Source organism: Meleagris gallopavo, chromosome 2 (genome assembly GCF_000146605.3).
Source record: "Meleagris gallopavo isolate NT-WF06-2002-E0010 breed Aviagen turkey brand Nicholas breeding stock chromosome 2, Turkey_5.1, whole genome shotgun sequence".
In the NCBI taxonomy this organism is placed as follows: domain Eukaryota; kingdom Metazoa; phylum Chordata; class Aves; order Galliformes; family Phasianidae; genus Meleagris; species Meleagris gallopavo.
In genome coordinates, this window is record NC_015012.2 from 15,906,470 (window position 1) to 15,928,828 (window position 22,359).

Here is a 22,359-nt window from a genome sequence, read left to right on the forward strand (position 1 = left end):
TCATTAGGAAAAATATCCCACAGTTTAATTACAATGGCAAATGCAAAGGTAAAAAAAAAAAACAAAAAACTACACATTATGAAAGAATAGAACTGTAAAATAAATATATATACACATGGCAGTTTTCAAAATGGTCACATCTTAAACACAGAACAACTACCAGGAAAATGACAGGTAACACTAACAAAGATATTGGTTAAGTGTTTGGTATTTAATTTACTAACATATCCTTTCCCCTGTTTTTATTTCAGGAAGCACTGAGTCATTATACAAAGTTCTGGAATTAATGTTCTCTTTTTATTGCTCCTTTGGAAAGAAAAATACTTTTTTGTACTAATAATTTTTGCTGCTTACGCTGCTTCCTTAGATTACTCAACACTGCAGGACTCAGTGTCTGAAGAGGGAGCAGATCACTACACAGAACGTTTTACTCCGATTTTGTTCTAAGAAAATCAGAAGCAAAATTACATGTGTTAATTCAGATTCAGTGTTTTAAAAACTATGTAATCCTATCCAGTTTTGGCATCAAACAAGAATAGACAAAGCATCAGTGAAAGCACTCATGTCCACGTTAATTTCTCAGTCTGCCCATCAGGTCTTTTCTTTGATGTTAGTGTGCTTTCAGCGTGATGTCTGACACAGGTGTGCTTCCAACAGTTTATCTTCTCATTCTGACCATGTAAACTAGTAAGGAGAGACAGTTCTCCCTACCACATAATTCTTCTGCTTTTTGTTGACTGATGTATGACAGGTACTATTTCTGTGCTGTCAAGAGCACAGAAACTATACCTGTTATTTTACTAACCACGTATCTCCTGAGATCTGAAAAACAAATCAATTCTCTCACTGTTAACAACAAAGGTCTTGAACTTTGCATCTTTTAGATGACGGCTCTTCCATCTTCAGTGCTTCTAAATTACTGGAATCAGATTTGCCCTTATCCAGCACAACAGTTATACCAGATAGAAGGTAACCTCCGCCTCCGCTCATTGTCAGTTTTGGATGGCTTCGATCCGGTAGGACCTTTAAAACAGAACAAAGAAAAAACTGAAAAACCAAGCATCTGTGAGGAGTCATGCTGTATGTGCACATCAAATGGTGTATTTCAGTTTACAGTATTTGTTCCAGCCACGACATTTGAAAAGTGCATTTACTTTGAAAGGACAAAGCGTTTGCATATCAGAAACCACCTACAGAAACACCTACTGTCCTACTTCTTCGTAGCTCTTCCAGCAGAATTACAAATTCAAGGCTCAGACTCCTGAAAGTCTCATTAAAGTGTTCAGAACTCACATACTTTGTGAGAAACCACAATGGGTCTACTATACCAGCAATCTTTATGTATCTACTACTACTGTAAGACACAGCAGTGAACTACGACTTTCAGCTCCGCTTTTCTATAAGTCTTTTCCTGTTTTGCTTCCTTCTTCCTTTGACTGCCCTCACAGCTTTAAGCTGATTTATCTGTTTTCAGTTCAGGACACTGTGTTGTTCCTAGCTAGGGTTTCCTGATATTCACAAAGTACTGCACCTGGGCAGAATAAGCCTTGCCAAGCCTGACGTGTGAACATCCATTTGTCTCACCATCATTCTTGACAGCCAGTAACTATGGCCACCCTTGCCTTAAGTCAGTCTCTGTACAATAAATAATTTCTTATGGATTCCACAAGCCTATGGGTGAGGAGCAAGCCAATACAATGCAAAAACCTTGAAGGGGGTGAGCTGCTTACAAATGAGGTGTGCTTCTGCTCTTCATAGTGGGGAAGGGTGCTCTGTGTTTATATACACCTTGTTTGAACACAGTTAGTCTAATCAGTATTTTTCACTGTGGAGATGTTCCTAGACCTGAAATTCCTCCTTTAGTTCCAGGAAACGTGTTACGTGAAGATACCAACTTTAGAGGTCATTACCATTCTTGTGCTACAGAAGTCTTTTAAGCTATCCAACCAACTAGAAATTAATAAATATTGTGTACAAGAAATATAGCAGAAATATTAGATTGTCACTTAGCTATTATAACCGCTGACAGAGCACAATTATGAACTTTTTTCAGCGTGCTGCCTTTCTATTTCTGCATGTGAATTGCTTTGGAAGTAGAAATGAAGTATTTTCATTCAAAAAACATTGCCATTTCGCATTAAAATGCTCCAAAGTATTTTCTTGCTACTGTCATATAAACAAATGTATGAGCTTGCACATAATTTCAATCAATCCAAAACACATTTCACTTCCCCAAATAGTGTAATCCTTACCTGGTAGCTTCGTAGCCATGTTTCAGACAGCTTTAGGTTAACAACACCACCTCTTTCTCTCAGCTTTGTGTAACACTCTAATAAGGGCTTAAGAAAAGAAATAACGGGTTTATGGCAATATAACCTCAAGCTTACAGTAATAACAGCTAGAGCAACATGCTCCATTTACCTCCTTATATTGGCAGTAGACAACAAAAGGCCGTGAAGGAGCAACAAACTCCAGTAAAGACAGTAATAGAGGAGTGGGATGAAACTTGCTGGCTACAAGTAAGCTGTAAAAGAAATTTCATGCACATTAGTTTTCTGCTTCTTAAAGCCTATTCATCAAGTGACATTTTCTAGTTAGCACAGCGCATCAATTACAGCTTCAATGTTGCTCATCAGCATGTTTTCACGGCTCTAACAATTCCCCAAATATAAAAATAAATTATTTCCTACTTGCATCGTTAAGAGGATAAAAAGCTTGTATACAGTACATCCTATTGAACACATAGCAGAAACATTCCTTTCAGCTATTTTGAACTCTGCAATACTTCTTACAACCCCAAGAACTGCTTTTATACCCTATGACAATAGTTAAAATATAACAATTTTTTTTTTTACTGCTAGCTGTTTCTTAGAATGTAGCTTCAGTCACAATTCTTTAAACTCTGTAATCTTCATTAAATATTTAAGTAAGTTGTAATTTAAAGAGAAAGTTCATGAATGGGCATGACTAGAAATCTTTTTAAAAAAGAACTTATGTCCTTGACAACTGAAAGTCTTCATATTTTAATCTTTACCTTGATTTTAATATCCCAGCGTAACTTGTATTTACAGATGCTGAGGATTCTGTATAGATACCTAGAGTTTTAATAAAAAGTCACTGCTAAACCTGAAAGGGTTAAGATGGTCAAGAATGGTTAAGATTCAAGTAGTTAACAGGTTGTGCTTGTGCAGAAAATAATTAAACTGCTTCTCCACTATACGGCTATATAAGAGGACCTGTCAATCAACAACTGTTCTCCAGGGGAACGTACTGCACTGGATGCTCTGTCAAACTTGCCTAATAAAATGGGGGTAAAGATGTTAAATTTTTTTTGAAACACAAATAAGAGATGAAGGAGTTATTTTGCAGTTGTTTACATTTTGGTTTTCTGTTGGACAGATCCTGTGCAGGCTCCAGGTTTTCCTCAAATCCAAACTGCAAAATGTCTGTGCTCAGTAATTAACCAAGTGGACCATGAGGAAATAAGACTCTAAACCATATTCCAGAAGGGTCTGAGTACCGTACTGACACTGAAAGGAACTCTGCCAGACAACAGGAAGGTAGGAGAGAGATGAGGGGGAACGTGAGAAATCAAGTTATGTTCTTTCATATGGCAGCACACACTGCTGTCAGCAGGTAGTCTGCTCAGTCTCAAAATTAATGTATCAGACAAGAGAGGAGAAGGAATAGGGAGAGAAAAAGACACAAAAGGTATAGAGAAGGCTGCGTGGTCTAATTCTGAACACAGGGAGCATCTATAATCCAATTTCCAATTTTATAGTATCAGAAAAAATGTGATGATCCATCACTGCCTACTCTAAGACAAAAACTGCATCCCTAATAGATGCCTTCCTTCTTTCCCCGCAGAGACATACATCTGCCTTTAACTCACAAATGAAACTGACAAACAGGTCTAGTACAAGTACTCTTTCTCCATGTAACAGCAGAAAAGAAATATAAATCCTAAAGTTGTATCTTCCACATTAAGTAGTAAATGTTGTTAAAGTCAAGGTCTCAAGAAGTAATCTCCTAAAGCTGGAGCTCATCTTTACCTAATTACTAGTTTTCCCTTACTCTGACAATGTCTTATCCTTTCTCCCTATCTGTGATGTAAGAAGCTTTCAGCTATCTTCTTCCCATTTCTCTCTTGCAAAACAAAACAAAATCTGGACTTCCTCACCTGCTATTTACTCCCATGCCAACTGAGTCATTAGTTTGAAGCGCTTGCTTTATTCCATGCCGATTTCTCCTGCCTTAGCAGTCATGGTTGTTGACCTTAACAAATGCAGGGCTATACAAGGCAGGTGACTACAGAGAGGGGCACTGCTTTCAAGCACCCAGAAGCTTCTCGCCCCTTCTCCCACCCCTCCCCCCCATACTCAAGACTTCCTCGAGCAAGTACTCGCTTCACATATGTAATTTATTACACCCCTCTTGCTTTACCAATAAACAAAAGAAGAAACATTCATTTGTTTGCAATCACTTGTACAAGAGACAAAAGACTAATGAGGCTTCCTTGAACTCAAAATCAATAACTGGATTCTATTTTACACTTCAGGAAGAATCAAGAAAAGTCAAACCCTTTTTTTCTTTGTCAAATCGTGCACTGATGTTTATTATTTTAAGATGTGCAGGGGAGAGCAGTAAAAACACAGCAAAACACAGCCACTATTCAGGCAGTTTAGTGGTAGTTTAGTGGTAACCTGCAGACATCACTGGTGATGCTGATGGCAAGGAGACAGGCAATGCTTTTTGCAAACCTTGTTTTGCTACTTCAGACAACACAGAATGACCTGTATCTGAACTTTCACAGAACAGCCGAATTCTACCACCTAACCATGCTAGATGAAATGCACAAAAATACAAGTGAAAATTAGTTAAAATATTTTGTAATAAAAATAAACATTAAAAAACACACATTTATTGGTTTTCCGAGAAAAACAGGTCTATTCCCAGTGAGCCACCACATCAAAATTGTTTTGTTTTGCAGCATATGAACCCTATATATATTCCTATAAGGAAAGATGAATAGGAATGCTATTAAATAAATCAGTGTTAATTAAATCAAATCACCTCAGCATTTGCTATCTCATTTGATGAGAAAGTCAGAGCCTCAAAGTGCTCTTATGTTATCGTGGGGCTGAACTGACAGGAATATGTTTATTTTTTTCTTCAAAGCTTCTGATATTAAAATCATCAGGGAAATACTTTGTTGGAAAAAATCACAGCTAATGCAGGTAAAATGAAATTAAGTAGTTTCTGTTATTGTTTTAAAACAAATTAGTTTCCTTTTTTTTTTTAACAAGTACTGTTCTAATTTATTAAGCTTAGGATCTCAAGTTCATTTTTACAGAAGAGAATCCTGTTTTTTATCTGCAGTCATTTAATATTAAATTCTACCTGGATTCTGTCTACTCTACATTAAACATATATTTTTTAGATGTTTACTCATATCTAAAACTGATGGTTTCCAGATTAGCTCAGGAAATCTCAAACCCTTTAAGTGATGAAAAAAACATAAAACCAGGTGAGAACCAAACGAGACCCGAGACACATCTGGCTTGACTGCTAGCTACTGAATATTGAGAATTAACTTTTTTAAGACAAAGCTTTTATTCATTTCAAAAAGCAGTGATTTTCTATAGATGTACTTTAGACAGAACAGCTTTCTGACTCACCCATCTGCATTCTTCTCTCTCAGCAAAGCAGCAGTTTCGGTTAGCTTTTTCCTTCTCTCCCATTGTTTTCTTTGCTTTTCTCGAACCTTCGAACAATAAAGCATTTTGTGCTTTAACTCAGAATCACTACTGCATGAACTGAATTTTTGTTTTATGCACCTTAGACAGCTCAACATAAAGCAAGTTTCAAAACTCAATTTCAACACCTGAATAAGCTATACTTTAGCATGTCTGAAATCAGCAACACTGTATTGACATCATAAAACTCAAATAACCATAATCAATATTCTTACATTTTCTTTGTTTTCTCTTTCTTTATTCTCTTTAAATTCTGCATCCTCAGCATTAATGTCTATTGTTTCCTGCTCTTCCGTTTGGTTGATCTCCATAGCTGTTTCAGCAGAAGATTCCTCTTCTGTTCCCTGTACAGAAGTCTGTTTCTCATCAACCAGTCCATTCATTTCTTCCTCTGTTAATGCAGCATCTTCAGGTTCTGAAGGCAGAGTCTCCACAGACAACGTCCCACAGAGAAGACTATCCACTTTGCTGAGAGGAAATTCATGAAGATTATTGAAAAAAGGTTTTGGAAATCCAAAACAACTGGTGGCAGCTCTAACGGGACCACCTCCTGGATACATCTGGATAATGGATCCATAGCCTACAAAAGGGAAAAAAATATTTTGAAGTAGTTCCTTTTAAAAGTATGAAAACCAAGAGTATTTCTTAAATTTCAAATTAGCCCTCATCCTCTGTGTTACTGTACGACTTACCTCCCATTCGCTCCATCACGGCCCCAAGCACAAGGCCTGCACATGTTTCCATTACGACCATCTTGTTGCCAGCACGGACATTTCCTAAAGTAAGCATCTGAGCTAGAGTGTCATAACGCAAATGGCTAGAAGACAAAGGGTTTCAACAAATATCAAATTTCTTTTCTTAGAATCGGACACATAGCTCAATAGAGGCCAAACAAAGGATGTTGGGGAAGGAGAAGGAAAGAGGTTTGAGAAACCTTCGATAAAACAAAAAGGTAAGAAGTAAGAGACCTCTACAAATGCAAAGAGCTACTGCCAGAAAGGTAATTAGCAAAACAGAGGTGGCAGGGAAGTGGTAAAAGCTGATGGTGCATGCAAAAGAATTTTTTTCTTCACTACAGGAGCATATTGATTCATTTTCTATATCACATTATTTTTCATTAATTTACAGTCCTTCCATTAGCAAGAAAAAGAGTGGTATTATATACAATAATACTAGAATATTTTTTCAAAATATTCATATCTCTGTTATCGTTCAAGAAGAGAATGAAAATAAAAACTTACATAATTTTGCCAGGTTCCCTTGCATAATACATTGTTGAAAGAATGCGAGTGGATGGTTTTACAATTGTAATAACTGCCTCGTATCTGTAAGAAGTACACAGCAGCAACAGCCTTACTTCAAGCACAACAAATTCAGGAGCTACTAAATATTTTCCACATTTTAAAATTCACTTACTTTTTTTTCTTCTTCTTTATGTATTTATCTTGAGCAAATTCTGTTTTGTCTCGGAAGGTTGTACTGTTCTCTATTAACTGTTGAACAATTTCCTTAGAAGAGACAATTTATATTAATTTATTACAGCCAGTATGTATTTCTCATTCATTTCATATTTAGTGGGTATTTTTGTTTGTTTTTTTCTAACAAGCACAAAAAATACTACATACATTTCTCTATTGGAAGAAAAAGTTCTGCTGACATTAATGGCAAAATAAAATTCTACTAATCAGCCAGTCACTAATTCAGCTTTAACTGTGAAGCCTCACTACCTACATATTTTTATCTCATGCTGAATATGAAGGAGACTACCCTGTTCTCTGTAGCTGATCAGTCTTTTTTAGTCACGCTGTATTTAGAATGGGACAGAGTTATGTCTGTTGGCAATTATGGAACAGTTAACACATATTCTAAGTTCTCAGTTTAACTTTCACCATTGGGTACAGCCACGTAAAATAGTTACTACATCTTTGAACAAAAGAAGGAACCTGATGTCATAAGCAGTATTTACTTGAATCTAATCCTTCTCTGGGTCTCTGACTTCAGCATCTCTGTCTCCGAGGATATCTTTTGCATATATATACTTTTTTTGTGTAGACCACTTTAGTTTTTCCTCTCTATTCTGGCTATTTATCAGGCATCTCCCTTACCCCACTTAATTACTTCTGTCTTTCAAATTGTGCTAGAGTCCTGTGCCAGCTCCTTGCAGGACATCAAACTCTTTAGTATTTGCTATTTCCTACTAGGAGTCCTAGTACTTCTTCCTCCTCTACCTTCCATATTTTCCCAGATTTCCAGTTTTTGTTTTCAGGTCTTGTTCTTATTTCCTCCCTTTGCCAATCCAACTCTCATTTCTCATGCTTTCAGGTTCCAGCTGGAGTGATCATTAAGACCTCCAACAGAAAAAAAAAAAAAGCTTTCATTGTTCAGATTTGTCTTCATGCCTGCAAGATAATAAATGCTGCACAGTGCTGTTCTGGTTGCTGTGATCAAAGTTGGAATGACGGAATTCTATGTTCCTTTTAAATATGCGTGAAGAGCAACAGTGTAGTCTGGCCTAATAGGAGTTTGGAGAGGCTGGTGGTAGGAAATGACGCAAGGAGTATTTTCAGCATGGACAGCTGAAAGCTCCCACTGTGCTTTGAGAACTTAGTCCAAAATACAATGGTGCCAGTAGTTTTCACTTGCTAGTTTTTCAAGCCTTTGAAAGCTGTGTTATTAAGAGGGTGAATCAGTGCATATTTTGCCTTATTCTTGGAAAAAATTAAATGTGGTATCTACTTTTTTTTCCACCAGTAAAATGAAACGAGATAATATTCCTGCAGGGTAAGCATAACAAGCTAAAGGCAAGCTGCAGCACTTTGCAGTACCCCAGGAATACTACAGCCTAATACCACACACTTCAGAATATGGGAGGAATTTGGGAAGGTGATGGGAAAAATAAAAGCTTAATTTCACAGAGCAATCATCTCTCAAACTAAGCCTGCATCACAAAGCCTGGGCATTGACTTTTTACACAGTCTGATAGTGATGGGACAGAGGAGAATGGCTTTAAATTTAAAAAGGGAAGACATAGGTTAGATGCAAGGAAGGAATTCTTCATTCAGGGTGGTGAGGACCTGGAACAGCTACCCAGAGAAGCTGTGGTGCCCTATCCCTAAAGGTACTCCAGGCCAGGTTGGATGGGGCCCTGGGCAGCCTGAGCTGGGGGAAGGGGCGGATGGACGGACGGACGGGACAGCCCTGCCCATGGCTGGGGATTGGGCTGGGTGGGCTATAAGGTCTCCTCCAACCCAGACCATCCTGCAATTCTATGGTGATGACAAAGACATGTCATTCACATACAATAAAATCGAATTTTACCAGATATTCATGGAAGGATAGTATCTATTGCTGCTAATATAACAGTCTAAAATGAATATTCAGAAGCCACAGTTCACAAAGCAGACTATTTTAATGACCTACATTATCAGTATGATACATGTACAGCACAGACATGCAGAGGACATAAAGAAAAGACAGGGTGACCTTCTGCCACAGAGCTAATGAGAACTAACAGAAAATGTCAAAGCTATCAGACTCATTAGTACATTCTTATCAAAGAGAGAACACCAAGAGAAGCACAACCATGGAAACGCAGGAAATACCGTTCTAAACTCCTGGGACTCATCCATTATTAAGCTGGCAAAAGCAGAACAGCTGTTCTGAACAGCAGCAACAAAAAGCAAAGTGAAAAGACGAGATGAACTTGATGTAAGCATGAGCAATTTCTTATCTTTTATGAGAAAGGATAAACCAAAGATGAGAGAGAATTTTGGCTGACAACATCTGCAGAACAGAACGTGCTGCATAACATTTAATAAGGCCTCACTTCTTGTGGATTAAGTGTGGGGTATAAACCAACACCTTTTCTAAAAGAACTGATCTCTTGGGAATACTCTTAGCTTTTGAGGTGCAGATAAAACACATGCATCACTGTTTGGTAGGCAGCAGCCTAGAGGCACACCTATAATATGTTTGTTACATAGTGTCATTAGTTAATGAGTATATGTTTGTCCATAATCCTTCACTACATCTTTGACAGTTTTATTATTGGACAATTTTAATACATCTGTAATATACAAGTAATATTTTGAATTTTTTAAGAAACAAACAGAAAGAGTGATCATGTGAATTATATTTCCTTCGTGATTTATATTTATCTTACATCTATTGTATTCCTTTATATGTCTGTTACGACTCTTAATTCATACTTGACTTTCTACTGATAAAGTTATCAACCTTACATGAAGTTTTCTCTGAAAACAGCTTTTGCATTTTTGTAAAAACAGATCTTGAGCAGAAGAACAAAGAAAAAGCACTGAAGTCTATGCGCCATTAAAAGAATAGCCTGTTCCATAAACTGAAAGATAACCATCAAGGTAGCACAGAAATGACACCAAAACCTTATTTTTTACCTGTCCTTTAATACCCTTGTCCTTCAAAGCCTTTATGTCATCATGAGTCAGTTTTTGAGACTTTCCATCGTCAACTATGTTACGATTATCTGTACCTGCTTCTTTTGTTTCTAAGAGAAAAGGATATAGATTTGTAAAATCTACCTCTAAGTACTTTTCAGTTGGAGAAACATGATTTAAGTTTCACAGAAAGCAGACCTCTCCACATTAAACCCACATGCTTTGTGCTCTTGCCAAGTATCTTGTAAGCAATTAACATGTAAGATACATCTTCCTCCATATATTCACCCAAATTAAGGTTCAAATTTTCTCCCATATTAAGAAGTATATTTGTTACAGGACAACTGGAACTGCAGATCAAGTAAAAAACATGCACTTCTATGACAGAAATAAGTAACATAATTTAATGAAAAATTAATAGAAAGCTTTTCCATCATCCTTGGTCTTATCAAAGAATAACTTGTTAGTGCTTTTTTCCCCCCAAGCATCAATCAATCGTCTGCAATACCTGTGGTAGTCTCTTCCACCTGTCGCTTTGGCTGCAGGTTTCCATCACTTGTTACTTCAAATGTAGTTCCATACACATGTCCAATGGCATTATCCAGATAGAAGCCCTGCTTCTCAAAAATAATTTTTCTGAAATAATAAAAAAGTTAATGACATTTAAGGCATCATTTTAACCATGTCTGAAAGGACAGGTGACAGGATTTGAAAACCCCCAACAGCTGGAAGTCAACTTGATGTACACCTGTTTTAGCTATGCCTTTGAAGCAAACCAGGACAACCATAAAGAACGAAATGCTAACTACTATTAACCACACCACCACATTATGCTGAAACTGGTGAGGAAAAGAATGAAAAACTTGAATTCAGTGTGCAGCATGAGCAATGTGTTTTTAGTTCACAAGAACTCTGAAATGAGAAGTAAAACATAGGGATATAGAATTTAAATTGTACAGCACCATTTTCGACACGAGAAACAAAGCATCCAACCACAGATACTGCCACATGTTCTCAGCCTTACTCTGATTAGATTACAGAAAATAACGAATTAACACAGAAGTTATTTCATTCCCTATATTTGCTCTTTTACTTTATTCTTTCCTTTATGATGGATGCTTAAACAAAACTAAGGCTATGCACAGATTTGCAAAAAGGGATCTGACAGCAATGTCCTGGTAATGCTCTGCAGGCCAACAGAGTAACCACCATTTGAATAGCTACAAGTATTAACTGAAGAACCCCTCCGGCACCCGATTCTTCTGCTCAGCATAAAGCCTCTCAATAACCAGCATTCCCAGCTTCATTTCCTAGGCTTTGCTCACATACAATACCTTTCAGTCTCCACTAAATAAAAAGGCCAGAACGCCAATGCAATGGTCTACAAACTCATCTGCTGCACTGGGAAGAGCACTGGAAGGGCTGTCCCTTGATTACAGTATTTCCTGCTGGGGTACACGGGCTCCCTGCTATACCAGCAGGCCTAGGAAAGGGAAGCAGACTGTCACAACAGCACCGTCCCACTGAAGCTGCTCCCTGCCCTGCTACAAAAACAACACCGCCCCTTGCAGAATGCAGCGCACACAACAAGGGAAGCACGGCGACGGCATCTCCAACCTGCTGCTCTCTCTCAGCTCTTCAGTTGACATCACTTCGACAACGGCACCTCAGCTATCTTTTAAATTCGTTACATCTCTGTAAAAAAACGCAACTAAATCCTCGCTGCTTTCAGCCGCCGCACGCGGGACAGAACTGACACCTCCTAGGTTTTCAGCGAAGGGTCCCACGGCGCGACGACCGCGGGAGGCTGCAGAAAGACCGCAAAAGAAAATGGAAAACCGCCCACCGATCCCTCACCTCTGCCGCAGCACGGGCACGGCTTTGAAGACGTCACCCCGCTTCAGCACGGCGCAGTCCCCCTCACAAATTCGCAAGCTCAACCTCCGCTCAGCCTCCATGACCATCGATGTGCTCCCGCCGGAAGTGTGTGCTCTCGCCGGAAGTTCCCCCGCGCTGCTTCTGGTGACAGTGCGCAGGCGCCGCTCAGGAAGCGGTTTCCCGCCTGCGTTGGGGTGTGAGGGAAGCGGTGCGCCTTACAGAGTTTAGCGGCTCCTTCGGGGTTTCGGCCTCAGCGATTTCTGTTAACTTTGCTCCGATGTGTTTTGATCTACTCTGCTTCTTCAAGCGCCGAGGCTGAGATGAGCAGGGACCTCAGGGGCAGGGGGTGTTCCCGAGGACGGGGCTTCCAGGGCTGGCGAGGAGGCTGGCGGGGAGGCTGGCGGGGAGGCTGGCGGGGAAGGGCGCAAAAGGTGGAGTGGAAGAGACAGCCTCAGCCTGGTGAGCCAGCTCCTCCCTGCTGCCTCGTAGCCTGCTTGTCACTGGACAGCGGCAGTTTGTTGTCTCCTGGTGCGCTGAGATCTGTGAAACTGTCATACCCACCTTGTTTTAATCTCAATCTCTTTCAGCAAGTTCTCGACTCGTTCAGTCAACTTTGGACCAGTTTATTCCATATAAGGGCTGGAAGCTTTATTTCTCTGAAGGTACTTTTAGGTCAAAGTTAAGTCTAGCAAATATCCTGATCGCTTTTCTCTGAGTCTGGTTACACATAGAGCGGATAAGAGGAATAGAAAGCAACTGAAGTTCGTGTTTGTTATGTGAGAAGATAAATGCAATAAAAGATCAGTCTTGTAGCATACTGTAATATCTGTGGGTTCTGAACCTTGGAAAGGAATTTTGAATAGTATAAAATACAGTCTATTGATAAACTTGATGGAAACGTGTTCGGTTAGCTACACGAAGCATGCAGTCTGTCATGCTGGCACATGGGCACCTCTGCTGTGCTTTTCTCTTACCTGCTTGACCTATGTCAGCATAGACATGGTTCTCTTCTGTCAGAGACCTTGTAACAACATTACTGTCATACTGTAGAGAGCAGCCATCTTTCTCTGTTCCGGAAAGCAGAAATAGAATGAAAGAGAAACAGCCTGTTTATGTATTTATTGAAATGGGAACAATAGTTTCTGTCAGTTACTAATGCTATGTGTTTCTGGTTAGCTTATGCTGACAAGTCACCTTTTGTCCAGAAGACACAAGCCTTTGAAAAATTTTTTATGCAACGCATTGAACTTTATGATAAGGTAAGTAAATATTTCTTTGTGTATGTATGTATCTCTCTAATTATATTGATGCAGTAGCATATGTTTTTTAATGTGTTTTTTCTTTCAAAGATGATCTCCATCACAGCTGTGAAATGTTTTATGACATTTTCTTTGTGTGGTGCTTATCATTTTAAGTGTATTTTATGACTTGAAATATTTCACAGGATGAAATAGAAAGAAAGGGAAGCATCCTTGTGGATTACAAGGAACTGATAGAAGATAGAGAATTAACTAAAACAATACCAAATGTATCTACTGAGCTACGGGATATGCCTCAGAAAATACTGCAGTGCATGGGTTTGGCAATTCATCAGGTAAACTTGAAGTTCTTTTAGATGTGAACATAACTGTCATGATTAAGTAGTCAGTCAAATTTAAAGGCAATTATGTTATTAAAAAAACACACAACGTATTTCTGTGCTTTTCTCTATTACGGAAACCTGCTGTTTATTCAGAAACTCAACAACCTCCTTTTCTGTATCCTATCTGTATGACCCACAAAATCCTGTTCTGAAAATGCTTTGGTTTTGTTGCATTTTGTCTATTTGTATCAAAACAGTTGACGAAAACTAAGTGGAATTCTAATAGATACATAACAGAGACATCTTATTCCTGTTTTATTAGTGTATTGTGGGTTGCCTGGGCGGTTTGTCCCAGCTCACAGTAGAGCCATTCCTGGTGGCTGGCTGGGGGAGCAGGTGCAGGAATTCCTGGCTCCATTCAATATCTCCTGTGGCATTTAAAGATGAATTCTCAGACATTTTTGTCAAACAACTCTCTACACGTTGACCAAGATTAAAGGTTATTATATACTTTTTTTTAGCTGAGAAAACTTTACAAATGTCATAATTTTAAATTCTTTTTAGAATGAAGCTTAGAACTGGGAAGAAACAGGAAAATACTGTAACAGGAGTTGCTGAACAGCAGAGAGCTCTCTAGACTTCCCTAATGTGACAGATAGCAGTCAAAGAACAGCCAACTGAATCCATGTTGTATGACATGCTGTGTTCATGTTTGCCCTTCTGTTCTGTGTAGGTGCTAACCAAGGACCTTGAAAGGCATGCTGCAGAGCTGCAGGTGCAGGAAGGGATACCACTGGATGGAGAGCCTATAATAAATGTTCCTCTCATTCATGCCAGGTAATGGGTGTTGGGCATTTGTTCTGTTTGCAGGAGCATCTTTTAGCCTCTCTTGTAAGGATCATCAGTGTCCATGCATGCTGCTGGAGGCGTACTTGTTTTGCTGAGAGACTTTGCTCTTTGAATCTACTTCCAGAGCAGTCTGTTTTTGTCTTCACAATGACAAAAGCTAAGCTGTCCTTGTGAAGGAAAAAGCAAAAGCAGAAAGACCCTTACAACCCTGTTTGTAAAATGAAGAAACAGCTTATAAATGAAGTATGATGTAAAACATGTTTATTAAAAAAAAAAGAAATATATTTACGTATTTGCTCGTTATTGAAGGAAATAGGAAAATATTCAAAAGGATCTAGGCCTTTGGTAGTAAAAGGTTTGCCTTTAATTAGGAAGTTTATTATAAACCTGCATCCTTTTAATTAGACAGTGGAAGGTGTTTAGGAAAACCTCTGACCAGAGAATGTATATACAATATCTCAAATCCTGTGGGGCAATTATGGACTGTGATTCTGCAGAAGAAAGTATTCATAAGACAATCAATATATGATACTTCCAAAATATTTCTGCAACACAGGCAGGGTGGAGCAGTGGGTTGGTGGAATTTAGGATCCTAAGAAGAAGGAGCAAGGCAAAGAAAAGTAGGACCTAAATCTACTTGTAGGTGAAATATTTTCTGTTTGTGTCAGTCCTAGTCGTTTCCAGGAGAGATGTATTGCCATACAAGCAACATGTATAGCTGTGAAGGTATATACAACTGGAGGATATTAAATGTGCTGCTTTCAAGAACAGGAGTTGGGCAGTATGTCATGCGTTCACAGATCAAATCATTCTAGTCATTGCTCAAGAGTACTGTTGGTAGTTAGCATGTACGCCTCTTCTTTTTGCTTGGCTGCAGCATTTTTGGTTCATCAGTTAAGTGTGGTAAACTTTCAAATTGCTCTTACTTAACATCTTTTGTAGACTGTACAACTATGAACCACTAACTCAGCTGAAAAATGTTCGGGCCAACTGTTACGGGAAATACATTGCCTTGCGTGGCACTGTTGTACGTGTCAGTAACATTAAGCCTCTGTGCACTAAGCTGGCCTTTGTATGTGGCACATGTGGAGATGTTCAGAGTGTTCCTCTGCCTGATGGAAAGTACACTCTTCCCACTAAGGTAAGTTAAAATCATCTAACTTTATGTTTTTCCCTTTTGCATTTTTGTAGGGCTTTGAAAAATAACAACACTGGTAATATTTAAAATAGGTGAGTGTGAAGGGGAGTAGTTCAGATGTTTAAAGCTAGATTAAACAGTGAACGCATTAGAAAAAATTAAACTTACCGTCCAACTTTGCATTACTACACAACGCTGTTATTTGGAAAAAAATGTATTCTGGTGAGACAAAGCAGTTTGTAGAATCTCCTGCCAAAAAAGGGATTGTACCAATCGTGTGTATTTTTTCCAACAGCTGAATCAGGAATCAGCTGGCTGTGCTCTTTATTATCGATGTATATGTTAATTTATAACCCTAATTTCGCTTGGATTTTCTCTCCTGAAATTGCGTTAGTAAATCTCATTGTTTTACTTACTTTCTTTTGGGGGAAGGAAAAAAAAAAACAACAACATTTAAAAACTATTATTAAAGAGATTTGAGAATGAATTAGAATTAATACTGTTACAGTGCCTTGTTCCTGAGTGCCGTGGCCGGTCATTCACACCTGACAGGAGCTCTCCTTTAACTACCACAGTGGACTGGCAGTCTGTTAAGTAAGCTTCTTTCCCTTCTGCACAAAAATGTAATGCAACAGGGCAGTCCAGAAGTGACAGAGAGGCTCACTGTGCTTTATACTGCGTAACTTTAATCTCTCTATGCTCTTTCAGTTTAAAGCCCTTAGTCCTGTCCCTTCACTGTGCTCCCTGCTGGAGTCCCTCCCCAACTTTCCTACAGGCTTCTTCGGGTAGTGGAAGGCTGCGGTGAGATCTCCCCAGAGCTTTCTCTTCTCCTGGCTGAATATGCCCAACTCCTTCAGACTGTCTTCATAGGAGAGGTGCTCCAGCCCTCTGAGCATTTTTGTGGTCCTCCTCTGGACCTGCTTCAACAGCTCCACATCTTTCTTGTTCTGGGGGCTCCACAGCTGGATGGAGTTCTCTAGATGGGGCCTCACGAGAGCAGAGCAGAGGGGAATAATGCCCTCCCCGTCCCTGCTGCCACCCCTCTGTTGCTGCAGCCCAGGATACTGTTGGCCTTGCAGGCTGCAAGTGCACGCTGCTGGCTCATGTCCAGTTTTTGTCCACAAGAACACCTGAGTCCTCTGCAGGGCTGCTCTCAGTTTCTTCTCCAGCCTTGTGCTAGGAGTTGCCCCAACTCAAGCATGGCATGCTGGCTGGCACTTAGCTTCATTGGACTCCATGAGGTTCACACAGCCCACCTCTCCAGCCTGTCCAGGTCCCTCTGGATGCCATCCCTTCCTTGCAATTTGTTGACTACATGACTTAGCTTGGTGCCATTTGTGGGCTCACTTGGGGTTACATGCGATCCCTGTCCATATCTCAGACAAATATGGTAAATAGTGCTGATCCCAATACTATTGAGAAATGTTAAGTTTGTGCCCTCTGCATCTTTCTTCAATTGTTGTTAACTTTAACATCTATTGCTTAATTAACATCTATTGCTTAATAATTCCTTTTAATGATCTGGAGGTCAGTTAGGAAAACCCTGTTAAATTACATCCATCAGTTGTGACAGTTGAATGAGCAAAATGTAAACTTAAGGGCTAAAAATCTTGTTTTAAAATGATACTCATGTCTCCAATACCCCAGGCATACCCTGTAGAAAGCAGTAGTGCAGGGCCTTCCCATTCATCTGCTTTTTATGTCCAATCAGCAAGCATGCCTAAAGATGTCAGAACTTTGCTAGGGGGGAACATGTTACAGTTTCCATTTCTACAGAAACTAACAGTGTTAATGTAGCGAGGTAGACATTGGATTTCTTTTCTTTTTTTTCCTCACTCCTGCTGTACTGTCACCACCGCTGACTGTTCTGTAACACACATTCAGGAGAGCTGTTTCTTGGCCAGCCCTCTGCAGCTACACAGAGTGAGCTACTGGTCTTGCTGTGGTCTGAGAAAATTCTTGGGCTTTGCTAAGGTTAAAATGCCAATTGTGCATTCATTGGGGCTGTAATGTCTGACATCCTCACTTTGTACATGAAGTCTATCTTATTTCACATACTGTACTTATTTCTATGTTAACATGCTCACTGGTGCTAGCTGTTATTTCAGGAGTTCATTGTTACTGTCTTTTGGGGTTTTATGTATAATATATTTCCGTTTGTTAAAGTCTGAACTGAAAAATGCTTTTCTCCAAATTCAGCATTGCTGTTTTTAGTACTGATCAGGACATTTCTTGTGCCTCCCTTCTCAGTTCAGAAAGGACTGGTTAGAAGTTCGTGTCTACGGAGTTTGTATGCTGTAATTGCATTGGAACGTTATGCACGGAGTTTGTGTTGTGTGGGTTTGTGTGCTGCAGGGTTCAGGAGCTCATGTCAGATGATCAGAGAGAAGCAGGCCGAATCCCTCGCACGATCGAATGTGAGCTGGTTCAAGATCTTGTGGACAGTTGTGTCCCAGGAGATGTGGTCACAATTACAGGGGTAGTTAAAGTGTCCAGCACTGAGGAAGGTAAGAGATGGATCCTGGAAGACTTCTTTTTGTCTGGGGGGCTTTTCTATTGATTATATGAGATAAACAGCCCTCCCCTTTCATTTGAGCTTGCAAAGTTGTACAAGAATTAAATGTATATCTCTTCAGAAGTTCCCAGAATTTCACAACAAGGCTTCATTTTGAACAAGCAGTGTGCTTTGCTGTTTGAGAGGAGCACCGTCTCTAATGTCTACTGATAGTTGGGCTTTGTCTTCTGCAACTCACTGGTCTGTGTGTAATGCTAGTCCTGAAGTGGCAGCACTGACACAAAGTGCTTCGTAGTATGTCAGCTGGTAGGAAAGCCTTCTCTGAACTAATAATATGAGGAGGACATCCTTATTTCTTCAAGTCTCATTAAGATTTCTTTTTTTTTTTTTTGCTTAACCTTTTCCCCTTGATGTTTCTTTGAAGGACAGGAAAACCATCATGCTACTGTGAAGGCATATTATCTTTCTCAATTTAGTCCTCCCTGGAGAAACTTTTTTTCCCCAAGTGAAAAACTATGCTGTGCACAGCTGTAATAGAGTGAATATATTGCAGAGAATTTCAGTAGTGATTTACTGTGTGCCTGCATTCACTGCTCAGTAATCATTCTCTTGAGGATATAGAAAATGTTTAACTGCTAAGGTACATGTGTACCTAAAAGCATGGAACTTAATGAACAAATGTAACTAGAAGCTGTAAGTCACTGTACATCAATTTTTGCAGACGTAGGCGTTGAACTATTTAAAATATGAACAGCCTGTATTTTGCACGTACCTATACCTTACATTTGTGAGTTGCCTTGTGCCATTTTTAAGTAACATTGGTACTTACGATGTAAAAATTATTTCTTAATTGTCTGTCAATCTTTCTAACAGGAGTGTCTAAAAATAAGAATGACAAGTGTGTGTTCTTGTTGTACATTGAAGCAAATTCTGTCAGCAACAGTAAAGGACAAAAAACAAAGAATTTTGAGGAAGGGACTTTTCAACGATCATTCATGGAGTTTTCACTTAAGGACCTCTATGCTGTTCAAGAAATTCAAGCTGAGGAAAATCTCTTCAGGATTATTGTGAAGTAAGTTGTGTCAGAGCTAGGTCAGGCATGACCAAATTCAGTCCAATGTGGCAGCTGATCTTAAAGCTATGAGATGTCTGAGGCTTGGACAATACATAGTGTACAGATTTAATGCACCGCAGTGGGCAAAGGCTCCAGAGGAAGTATTGCAATAGGGAATGCAAATAGAAGCTGAGGATTTTAGAACTTTGGAATGCAGGGAAGTTCAGAGAGTTTCAGGTCGACTCTGAGATAGAAAGCCACAGGTAAATAAAGCAATCCATTCATTTCAGTAACTAATTTTAACTCACGAGCCTGTTTTGCTGTCTGCTCTGCTTTTACACAGCAGAGGAGAGAGATGAGAGAATTGATTAGAGGGTTCTCTAAAGACCCTCAGCCCAGATAGAAGGGTACCTGTCCAACTGGACCATCCCTCAGCTCCTCCCAGTGGAGTCAAAGACAGAAAACTGCAGCACTTTTGGAAGAGAGTTCCACGTAGTTATTTGATAAAGATCAGGATGGGTGCAGTAACCATGGGGAAACTGGTTCTATGCATTTGTGCAAACTCAAATGAAAGGTTTTTCTTATTGTTTCAAGTATATCTGGTTATCTGAAAATTTTGAGAAATTCAATGCTGTTTTTTTTGAATTTAAACTCACTCTAACAGTTCAACAACTAAGCAAAAAATGCATGTGCTTATAGAAGTATTCTGGGGCAAAGAGACAGAACAAGTGATTGATTAACATGAACGTGAGATCTGTATTCCTCCTGGGTCACAGTATGCTTTGTCTTTCAGCTCTCTTTGTCCTGCTATCTACGGCCACGAGGTACGCAATGTATCAGCTCTGCCTGCAGCTTCAGTTTGAAGTGTTTGTGCCACATTCAACTCCTGCAGGATGTATGAAGTTTATTGGAGGTGCAGGGAAGGGGCAGGGGCTGTATTTGTGGGTGACTTCAGTGTTGTTCCAGTATGTGAACTGACGAGGCAGCTTTATGCCCTTGGCACTTTCTTACGGGATTTAAGTTCTTTCATTCAGAGGGAAAGAGCTCTTACAGACAGGTCTGGGGAGTCATCAGTGTTGATGAGCAGGACTGAACACTTACTGATGTTTCTATGTACCACTTCAGATTGTAAAGGCAGGCTTGGCCCTGGCCTTGTTTGGAGGATGTCAGAAGTTTGTCGATGACAAGAACAGAATCCCGGTGCGAGGAGACCCACATGTTCTGATTGTTGGAGATCCAGGATTAGGAAAAAGTCAAATGTTGCAAGTATGGGTTTATTTGTTACTCCTGTATAAGTGTAATTTTCTTGAAATCCTTGCTGCCTTACCTACCTGGAGAGATCTCTTCATGTAGCATGAAGGCCTCAGGTATAGCACAGTATCCAAATGGGTTTCCAACTGTCCTCTCTTTACAGAGAGCCTTGCAAAAGGGAACTAGCCTGTTAAAGCACTTATCCAAGCAGATATACTCAGTCAAGCCTGAGAGATTTCAAATATTAGGCTTGTGTAGGCTTGCTGTCCTTCCCTTGTTAGCTTATTTCACTGGCCTTCCTCCCTGCTCCTTCCTATCTTCTTTTAGTTGACCTACTGTCAAATAAAATAAGTGCTTCCTTAGAACGACCATGACACTCACCTTCAGCAAGGTGTATTTCCATTCTCTTACACTATTCCTATGTTGCTGGCCCAGACCTTTCTCCTTTGGGAAAGGAACCTGCTACTACTTTTGTAGGAGTCCTGGTGGGCATTTTTGTATGACTGTGGCAGAGCTGGCTGCTAGTGGAATTTCTTCCTCTTAAACAAATTTTTAATTTTTCTTTTTCACTGAGTCAGGAAATTCTGGCATCACAAAAATGTCTCTTTTCTCAATGTCATTCCTAAATAATAGAATGTCATTCAAAATGAGCTATTAGTCTCTGATAAGACCCTGAGACAAGGCACCTCTTAATCATCACTGTCTCTTGGGGAAAACAAAGCTGTGTAGGAGCCAGTCTGTGGTGGGTTTTCTTGTTCTGCTTTATTTTTGTGGGTTTGTTCAACTCTGTAGTCAGTGCCTCTATTATCTGGCACTGAGCATATGTACTTTGGGTGTTATCTTTTGATTAAAGTATAGGCACCACTAACTATAGAGATTTACTAGGAAAATCCAGTGATGGTAACTGCATTCTAGAGAAATTTAACTGCAGCATGTCTGTGTTTTGTCAGTCTGTTCAAATTACAAGCAGTTTTCTGGATGCTAGGGGCATAGAGAAGACTAGTACTGTCTTTCATCTCTTAGCTGTGGGGTAAACTCTGCGTGCCTCTTCTGAAACAGCTTGTGCTGAGCACTCCAACAAGATGTTAGTCTGAATTGACTTTGGGATATGAAGATACAGAAACTATATATGTGTGATTTGGTGATGTTTGGATGGGAAGTTACCAAGCATTTTGATGTGCTTTGAAATGTAAGCGTTGTGCCTCGGGTCCTAGCACTTTTAATAACACAGTAGATGGGACTCTGCCAGTATTGTACCTGTAGTTATTCCTAATATTTTATAGAAATAGGTTTCTTGGGGTTGAAAGGAGCTCTAACTTGACTGTTGGGCCATGTTAAATGGAAAGAAACAGATCTGTTTTGCTTTGTACTGTTTCTCTAGAATGAGGCTTATGAAATTGTTTACCATGGGGAGAGAAAAAAGTCCTTCCTTCTCTTCTAGGCGGTGTGTAACGTTGCTCCTCGAGGTGTGTATGTTTGTGGTAATACTTCCACCAGCTCTGGCCTGACTGTTACGCTGTCTAGAGATGGTGCTTCTGGAGATTTTGCCTTGGAAGCTGGTGCTTTAGTGCTCGGAGATCAAGGTAATGTTACATGCTTATTAAGAACAAACAGGAGGGGGCGAGGTGCTGCTGAGTCTAAGGCAACACAGCTTGTGTGGCTGGGTTGAAAATGTAAGTTTGGAGTATAGTACTGGCATTTCGAATCTGGGAAGTTCTGAGCTTCACCAGTAGTGGTTCCTGCTTTCCTAGGGCCTTAGTTATGTATAAAACACTGCTCTGTAATTCACATACCAGTCTTATTTAATGTGTCAGAGATGTAAGATTTCCTTTTTGAGAAATCTGGCTTAATGTCAGGTACTGGATTCTTACTGCTTTTGAAAAATAGCTTGCTTATGAGTTTTGCCATCTATTGCTTTTTTTTT

General features: G+C 39.6%; 2 protein-coding genes across 5 annotated transcripts in view; one reads left to right on the top strand and one right to left on the bottom strand.

The window, feature by feature from the left end:
• TRMT6 (tRNA methyltransferase 6) lies at nucleotides 1–12,158 on the bottom strand. Of its 2 annotated transcripts, XM_003203785.4 has the most exons (11): nucleotides 12,026–12,152; nucleotides 10,677–10,804; nucleotides 10,169–10,278; nucleotides 7,173–7,264; nucleotides 6,998–7,081; nucleotides 6,449–6,573; nucleotides 5,972–6,336; nucleotides 5,679–5,764; nucleotides 2,422–2,524; nucleotides 2,253–2,339; nucleotides 1–1,023 (listed from the first exon to the last, which is right to left on the bottom strand). In XM_003203785.4, the coding sequence occupies exons 1-11, from the start codon at nucleotides 12,130–12,132 to the stop codon at nucleotides 850–852; spliced, it is 1,461 nt and encodes a 486-aa protein (XP_003203833.1). In that variant the 5' UTR covers nucleotides 12,133–12,152; the 3' UTR covers nucleotides 1–849. The 2 variants fall into 2 exon arrangements, with proteins under 2 accessions (XP_003203833.1, XP_031408208.1); XM_031552348.1 differs by lacking the exon at nucleotides 10,169–10,278 and having other exon boundaries at nucleotides 12,026–12,158.
• The window catches only part of MCM8 (minichromosome maintenance 8 homologous recombination repair factor), a 15,962-nt gene continuing 5,713 nt past the window's right edge, over nucleotides 12,111–22,359 (top strand). The window contains exons 1-12 of one of the 3 annotated variants that reach the window (XM_010706653.2): nucleotides 12,111–12,254; nucleotides 12,634–12,708; nucleotides 13,223–13,305; nucleotides 13,491–13,640; nucleotides 14,362–14,465; nucleotides 15,420–15,618; nucleotides 16,124–16,209; nucleotides 17,971–18,122; nucleotides 19,004–19,202; nucleotides 19,978–20,008; nucleotides 20,310–20,450; nucleotides 21,877–22,018. In XM_010706653.2, the coding sequence (XP_010704955.1) occupies nucleotides 12,125–12,254; nucleotides 12,634–12,708; nucleotides 13,223–13,305; nucleotides 13,491–13,640; nucleotides 14,362–14,465; nucleotides 15,420–15,618; nucleotides 16,124–16,209; nucleotides 17,971–18,122; nucleotides 19,004–19,202; nucleotides 19,978–20,008; nucleotides 20,310–20,450; nucleotides 21,877–22,018 (1,492 nt within the window). In that variant the 5' untranslated portion in view covers nucleotides 12,111–12,124. Of the gene's footprint in view, nucleotides 12,506–12,633; nucleotides 12,709–13,222; nucleotides 13,306–13,490; nucleotides 13,641–14,361; nucleotides 14,466–15,419; nucleotides 15,619–16,123; nucleotides 16,210–17,970; nucleotides 18,123–19,003; nucleotides 19,203–19,977; nucleotides 20,009–20,309; nucleotides 20,451–21,876; nucleotides 22,019–22,359 lie in introns of all 3 variants that reach the window. The other 2 variants (XR_004158787.1, XM_010706652.3) reach the window with 2 other exon arrangements.

What these genes read in the sequence shown, in the direction of transcription:
- TRMT6 (XM_003203785.4), bottom strand. Translation starts at nt 12,132, where the DNA reads ATGGTCATGGAGGCTGAGCGGAGGTTGAGCTTGCGAATTTGTGAGGGG. An exon ending in GTGCCCGTGCTGCGGCAGAG is followed by an intron (nt 10,805 to 12,025) that starts GTGAGGGATCGG and finishes TTATTATTTCAG; the next exon opens with AAAAATTATTTTTGAGAAGC. An exon ending in ATAAAGAAGAAGAAAAAAAA is followed by an intron (nt 7,082 to 7,172) that starts GTAAGTGAATTT and finishes TACTTCTTACAG; the next exon opens with ATACGAGGCAGTTATTACAA.